At 38.9% G+C, this 8,093-nt stretch overlaps 1 protein-coding gene across 6 annotated transcripts in view; it reads left to right on the top strand.

Annotated features, from left to right (window-relative positions):
* LOC129769713 (BTB/POZ domain-containing protein 2) overlaps positions 1 to 7,550 on the top strand; it is a 48,203-nt gene extending 40,653 nt beyond the window's left edge. For 5 of the 6 annotated variants that reach the window (XM_055772142.1, XM_055772143.1, XM_055772141.1 and 2 more), the window contains exon 3: positions 5,657 to 7,550. In XM_055772142.1, the coding sequence (XP_055628117.1) occupies positions 5,657 to 6,533 (877 nt within the window). In that variant the 3' untranslated portion in view covers positions 6,534 to 7,550. The remainder of the gene's footprint in view (positions 1 to 5,656) is intronic. The other variant, XR_008741949.1, reaches the window with a different exon arrangement.
* The last annotated feature ends 543 nt before the right edge of the window (positions 7,551 to 8,093 follow it).

Raw genomic sequence — 8,093 nt, forward strand, 5'->3', positions numbered from 1 at the left:
ACGATGCAGTTAGGGCGTTTAGATAACGCCTAATATTTTACAGTTATTCAATTGTTTATCTAATGAAAAACAACATTTTGTTAGTTGCGATAGATGCGTAGAAATATTCCCTATCAAGTGATGCAAACATCTCTCCTATCCAGTACGAAATGTTCGAGCTATAAGCATTCGAAATCTTTCATTTTTTCCTGCATGTTCTGTGTTTAGGTTTTCATTTTACCCTCCATATATTCCGGTTAGACGTAGTCCCACATCAAAAAATGAACGAAACATTGGTCGCAGTCTCACACATGCGTAATTCTCGAGCCAGCCAGTCAGCTTAAAAATCCCCGCTCCGCTGCCGTAACGATCATTCTTTGTGTGGACACCGACTGGACAACATCGTTGCTGGACGAGCTGGACGGCGAGGGATCGAGTGCCTTTCTCAAGGCAAGAGGGCGGAGGTGGTAGCGCTGGAGTAGAGTAATAGAGTAGAGTAGAGTTTTCAAAGGGCCTTTCTCAAGGCTAGAGACGAATGAACTGCAAAAGTTTAAAGTCTCTATAATACAATACCTTCCTTCCTTCCTTCCTTCCGTAACGATAATTCTCATTCAAACCGTACACCACATCGTTTCGCATCACATCACATCATCAAACTAACACAAGCAGCCATGTCTGGACATGGCAAAGGAGGAAAAGTGAAAGGAAAGGCAAAATCCCGCTCGAACCGTGTTGGACTGCAGTTTCCCGTAGGTGTATTCGCCAATTGCTCCGCAAGGGTAGCTAGGCCGAGCGCGTTAGTATCAGTGCACCAGTCCACCTAGCAGCCGTTATAGAGTTTCGGCTGCCGAAGTGATCGAGTTGGCTGGCAAAACTGCTCGCGCTTTGGTTCGGTGGACATCAAGACCTCAACAGGCAGACGCAGAAGAAAAAAAGTTTGTTGTTTATACAAACTGCTTTGGTGGCAAATCCAGAACAAGGCGGCATCGAGGGTGTTCGAAATGGCTTTTTTTCAAAACCACGAGTACTAAGTTTTCTAAATTGGAACCATTCCATAAAACACGGCGCTTATCAGGGCCATTAAACCTTTCAAAAAAGAGTTTACGAAATACAGTTCAATGCTTTCTAAAACAATATCCACAATAATAATAAAACATAAATTGATTTTTTCATAATCCTGTTTTTCAGGATATGATGAGTATGAGAATTTGGCAGTTGTTCTGAGCTTATTGATGGTTGGGGACTTTTCCGATTATTCAATTTTCACCAATTCTTAAATTGTTTCCAGATTGAAAACTTATTCGACATTTAGCTAATTGGACGGTCATGTAATGCGACATATTTAGTTGGACATTTTTGTAAACATAGAGTGCAGGGTCCAAATTATGACCCCACATTGAAAGTCGACACTGTACCACTGTCATCGCAAATGCAAAATTCAATTACAGGTTAAAATCGCCTCCAATGCGACACTGAGCGGTGCTTCGGCACGTCGCATTAAATGTAATTTACTGTACAACATGTCACAAGCTGGATGGGAAGAAATTTTCCAACTGTGAAATATGTGGCGAGTGGTAAACGCAATCGCTAAACAGGAAGGTTTAGCCGAACAAGATGGGGATATCGAATAATAACAGAACAATAAACTCTTTAGATTAAAGTACAAAACGCGCAGATCCGCTGAAAAATATATCATTATTTTTCAAAACGTAAATCAGTGTGGTTGTATGGCATCGTTTCACATCACAATATACCTAATAGCGGTTATAGAATTTCGGCCGCCGGAGTGCTCGAGTTGGCTTGCAAAGCTGCTCACGACAATAAGAAAACCCGTCTACAGAACAGAGCACATTCGGTTCGGTGGCAACAACTAGTTTCAGCGAGTGGCAAACGCAATCGCAAAACGGCAGCAGGTAGGAGAAGGAAAAAAAATGTTTATACAGACTGCTTTGGTGGCAAAACCAGCCACCGTAAAACACGGCGCTTTTCAGGGCCATTAAACCTTTCAAAGAAGACTTATTAAAAGTTTTCACAATACCAAAGCATTCTAGAGTGACATAATATGACATATAATATAAACTGATTGATCATTCAGTTTTCACAAACCCATGCATGGTTTCCGAATTAAAAGTGGCTTCAAACTACAACACATTGTATGCAGGATGGCATTGACGAATTTTCTCGGTAGCAACAACTGCTTTCTTTGGTTGATAACTGATGTTGAAAATTGACTGACGTTACATCTGCATTGTATAGAAACATAACTAAGGAGCAACATGATGAGCTATGTATTTCCTGCTGCTCTGTTCTTATTTTAAAGGACTTTAATCCTGTGTTAATTTACTGTTGGTTTTTCAGAACGCTTATAGCTCGTTTAATTCTCGACAGATCGTAGAGTTCGTCTCCAAAACCTCAGTTCTTTTTCATTTCTACGAGGGTCACTATTTATATTTCGGGAATTGACAACACTGATGTCATGTGAGTCCATCTGACGGTTCCATCGTAAAGTTTGACATTTTTGACGATATACGTACTCAGAACATTTTGTCATACGGACGCTATTTGTTCATTTTATATTTAGTTGAAAGTTTGGTCTCGGCAAAAAAATGGAACTGAATCGTGAACATTTTTGTGCGATGATTTTTTACGACTTTCGACGTGGATTATCACAACAAGAGTGCGTCAATCAACTTAATTTGACTTTTGGCGATGAAGCTCCATCAAAAACCACTGTGTATCGCTGGTATAGTGAATTCAATCGTGGTCGTAGTTCGCTGTCCGACGAGTTTCGTGAAGGTCGTCCAAAATCGACTGTACTGCCAGAAAACATCGATGCTGTGCACGAAATGATTAAGCAAGATCGTCATGTAACCTATTGTGAGATTGAGGCATCCCTAAGCATTAGTTCCACCAGCATATATGCGATTTTACATGAACACGTGCGAAAATTATGTTCACGTTGGATCCCACATAATTTGACAATCGCTAAAAAAAGGCTCGTGTCGATTGGAATGAATGCTTTGAAAATTGGTTTAATCTTAGAGGCGAATGAACTGCAAAGTTTAAAGCCTCTTAAAAACAAAGAAGATAAGATTGGTTTAAGCGCATGCAAAAGTGTATCGATCATCGTGGAGAGTACTTTGAAAAACAATAAAAATATATTCGCAGCTTAACTATTTGTTTTTGTTTCTATTCCCGAAATAAAAATAGTGACCCTCGTATTTACTTTGTTTGCGGAGATACAAATCTTACAATTCATTCGTCTACGAAACCACAGTTTAAGGTACGGTAATGTGCTGAATAGTGAAATATATGATAGTGAATGAGCTGATGACCACCTATGCATTCCCTATCACAGCCATCATTTTGATTGTACGATATGTGCATACGCCAAAAGAAGCCCGGCGTTGAACATTTAATAAGTACAAAGCCTTCAGAAAAAAATCAAGAATTAACTATGAGATAGTGAGAAAAAATTGAGAAAGTTGGTAAAAAAAAGCAAAAACACAACACAATAGGTTCTTTTCAGAACCGCCAACATGTTCATAAAGAGTAAACAGTAAACTAATCCATTTTTCAGGTAGATAGGTCGGTATTCACGTAGGAGAAGGAAATAAAACAATATATTTTAAATATATATTTAGCAAAAGCTGTCCCCTTTGTATCGCCATTCTTTGTGTGGACACCGACTGGACAACATCGTTGCTGGACGGGCTGGACGGCGAGGGATCGAGTGCCTTTCTCAAGGCAAGAGGGCGGAGGTGGTAGCGCTGGAGTAAAGTAGAGTAGAGTTTTCAAAGGGCCTTTCTCAAGGCTAGAGACGAATGAACTGCAAAAGTTTAAAGTCTCTATAATACAATACCTTCCTTCCCTTTGTATAGTCCTACGTCACTCCGGTTATGTCCCCGACATTACCCACCCGTCTTTTTTTTCAGAAAATCTGTATCGAAATCTGACTGACTTTAACACTTTCGACGCTCCGTCACCCAGATATGGGTGACACTTTCCTCGCTCGAATTGAGTAGGATTTTTAGAAGGTATTTGATAGAATAGGCTCCTAAATGTAACTATAGGATATGAAGAAAAATATTAAAATTATAACCATAATATTATACTATTTATACTATAATTTTTATTAATTTATAGTACGGATGGTTTGTACTGCAGATTTTTGCAAAACCCCTATACTATGACTTTGGCATGTGTTATTGTCATCAATTCGTCTTCAATTGAAAACAAACATTGCTAGATCATGTAAAAGTTATCTATAAACTAAGTTTGATCTTCATTTAATAATTTAATCGCAAGTTGGGCTCTGCAAGAAACTCAAAAACGCCGCGTTGGGCGTCGATCGTGTTAAGTATACTAATATTATAATTTATACAGCATTGTATCAGTTCACACTTTTTTTATTTAAAAAAATAATGTGTTGTGAACTTATTCACGAACCAAAACGGTGCTACTATGATATGATTACGGTACTCAGTATAAACAAGATTTGTCATCCATGCATGAGGAAAGGATTAATGGAAAACTCCATGTATTGCGGCACTGTGTAGGTATTAAGAGCATTGTTGTGTATGTTCAAGCAGAAAAATAAAAAGCGAAAGACGTCAAATTAATTGTTTTTGTGGCATGAGCTCACAAAGTTATACATCACTGCTTTTTAAAGTAAAACTTTCAAGTAAAAAATAACACACATGGCAAAGGGTTAAATTTATAAGCTCAATTTTAAATCATGATCTTAGCTTTAGAATCATTGGTTGACATAGCTATTATGAATTTCACAAAATCTACGTAAAAATTAATTATTCGACTAATAGACTAATTCGAATGTTATATTTTATTCATATAACATTCGAATTAGTCTAGAGTCATTTTGGTGAGGTGAGGTGGGAAAAAATATTATTGAGATCAAGTCATAACTAATATTAGATCGTCATTCTGAAAAATCTGTAAATCTGTATGAAAACCTAAAAAATCTGTCATCTGTATCTACAGATTTTTGGTTTCAAAAAGCGTGAAAAATCTGTATAATTACAGATTATTCTGTAGATATGGTAACCCTGCTCATGGGAACCTTCACCGAGTTAGCGACAGTCCAAAACATTGACTTCCATCGAGGGGACTTCATTGGACTTCCCCATTCCTTTGCTCTTTGCAGTTTCGTACGTCAGATCCTTCTTCTCTGCCTCTTGGAAGGAACTGTATGCGCGATATTCGATAGTGAAATGCTCATCAGCAACAATCTCGTTTGTGCGCTTCCGGGTAATCACTATAACTCACAATTTCTTCGGTCTAACCCTACGAATTTTAGATACGGAAGTTTATCTCTCCAGATCTTTTCTGAGTCACATTAAGGCCTTTTACATTTAGTTGAGTCGTCCTCGAAAGAATTATCCTCATAGAGAAGCTTTTACTTCTTTTAAAATTCACCTCTTGTAGTTCTGTTTATCAAAATAATTCAGATATTTATTTCTATTCTTTTTAAATTTGAACGCTTTGTCGGGTCTTTTGTATTACTCGTGCCTTCATATTTTGGACCTCTGACTGAAAGGTGTTCCATGGTCATAACTAAATTTAGATTCGTCAAAACGGAAAAAATAACAAAAAGATGCGTCTAAATTGGCGGACCAATTATTTCAACCAACTATCATCTGCTTAATTTCTCCCCCAGATACCTCGAGACCAAATACATCAAATTTATCTCCGCCTCACACACGCTACAAACTCTTGAGCTCGCCTCGCGCTTCCAGTGCCGTCAGTTGGAGATTTGCTGTGTCAAGGAACTTGATCTCAATCTATCGATCGACTGTGTGCTGGAAGTCTTCCGGGCGCTTTGGTACTACAACTCGTTCACACCTGCGGGGGCGATAACGGACCAGCGGAAGAAAAGATGGCGTCCCTCTAGCAGCCGCAGCAAGAAAAATGAAACCGTCGAAGATAGGCCCCTCACACCGGAAGAATACTTTGCGGCATTGCTTAACAACTGCTTGCAGCTGATCGATATGCACCCGGAAGATGTTTTCGCCCAGCCGGCGATGCTCGTGCTGAGATTTGAGGAGTTGGAGATGATTGCGAAACGCGAGGCTCTTCAGATGTCCTCGGAAATGGTTTTACTTGATCTCTTGGTGCGTTGGAGTCGTGAGGAGTGTTCCCGCAAAAACCTTGAGCTGACGGCGGAGAATCGACGCCGCGTGCTTGGCGCATTGTGCTTTTCGCCACGTTATCTCACCATGTCACGGAAGGAATTCGAGGGCGCCAGGGATCGAATTATGTTACTGGATCCGGTTGAGTTAAAACTGGTGGGCGATGTACTGAATGGGAAGCGAGCAAGCAGCTTAACGCCCGAACAGCAGACAATGGTTGCCAACTTCAAGCGACCGCGACCAGCCTTCGCTCCAATGCCGATACAACTTAGTGCTAGAAGTAACCCCAAAAATTACCCCAAGAAAATGCGAAAAGCCGCTGAGGAAGCCGCGAGTGACAAACACAGCTGCTGCGAAAGACTGATAATCGGCTTTGTTTCGGTATTTGCCTGCATCTTTGACTAGCCGATTTGGCTTTAAAGGCGTTGTAATCTCAGCGGAAACGTTTGATTTTTAATCCATCGAATGCGAATGCAGAGCCGGAAGAGCATTCGAGTGTGAGAGTGTGCGCATAGATAATGTTAGTGTTCATCATAGTTTAGCTATTTAACTCTAAAGCTTCCCCCATTTTGCAGGTAATTTTGCAACAGCACATAAAATTTTAAATCATTTCATGTTCCCATTCATATCTGTTGATAACTGTTAGGTAACTTGTAGAGAAAATTTATTCTGTATCAAATACAGAACGTTTAGTGTTTTTTTTTATTAAACAAAGAAGGGAATCAAATTTGACTTTGACTAAATATATATGTCTGCTAAGGAGAGAATAAGTTACAATCGTATCGCACTAATTTCGCTGTTGAAATTGTTTCGTTTTATTTACAGTTATGATTGGTTATCATAGTTTAACGCTGATAGCGAATAGTGAATTGTTTATCCTGCCAGTGTAAGGTAGAGTGTGTTAACGAGGAAAGATGAATGTTCTAGTCTAGTCTATAGTTTATTTTAATCACTGCAGCAATCAAAGCAGCATTTTACACCCACCAAAGGAACGTTTTCTCAACACAAATGAACGAAAGTATTCAAACCTTTTAGAAGTAAAAAAAAAGATATAGTTACAAGCATACACAGTTCGATTAGTTGAAAACACATTTTAACGCAGAGTTTATATTACCCAGATGGAAAATTTTAACTCCCTTAGTGAATTCGATCGCTTTCTGAAAGCAACGCAAAGCAGCTAGAGGTTATCTGTTACATGTTGAGATTTTTGGGATTAGTTAAATCGAAGCCTATCAAAGTATAAATTTGCTGTATCGAAATTGTGTTCGTATATAAAAGGGAGGAGAATCACAAAGAAGCGCACGCACGCTCTATCTATTTGTTGCCATAACTAATAGTATGTAGTTTGAGGTATATACACAATTCTCGTTGCCATATTGCCTACCAAGTATATAATAACAGTAATCCACATATATATATTAATTTCATTTTATGTGTAAACGTGTACGTAAACATAACCTTTATCCGTGGCATCCCCGAAGTTAGTGTTTAGGAAATGATGTGTGAATGAAATAATGGGAACTCAATTACAAAGTATTAACACGGGATTGCCGAAAAGATGGACATAATAAATGCGAGTGGAGCAATTCTACTGAACTTGTGTATTTTTGACTTCCCTCTTAAACAGTACACCTGCGTAAATATTTTGAATCTGTTTTAATGGTTTTATTCGTTTTATTGGACTGCATTCCATCAAAATGTTTCGAGAAAATTTTGTTATATCGTTTTGAATCGGCTTGAATCGAAGCAACCGATGAATTGATTAAACTGTCGCATATCAAAACGCCAGTCGTTTTTAAAACCGGGGCTCTAGCAACCCTATCCCATCCAATGCAAATTGAGCGTAGGCAGCATAAAACAGGGCTCGCGCTTAGGGGGCTCACGTATTGTTTAATGTTTGGAGTCATATATGTTAATATTTGATTACGTTGGATAGTTTCCTTTGGCAAGCGATGTTTGGATACC

The sequence above is a fragment of the Toxorhynchites rutilus genome, chromosome 2, assembly GCF_029784135.1.
Source record: "Toxorhynchites rutilus septentrionalis strain SRP chromosome 2, ASM2978413v1, whole genome shotgun sequence".
Taxonomy (NCBI): domain Eukaryota; kingdom Metazoa; phylum Arthropoda; class Insecta; order Diptera; family Culicidae; genus Toxorhynchites; species Toxorhynchites rutilus.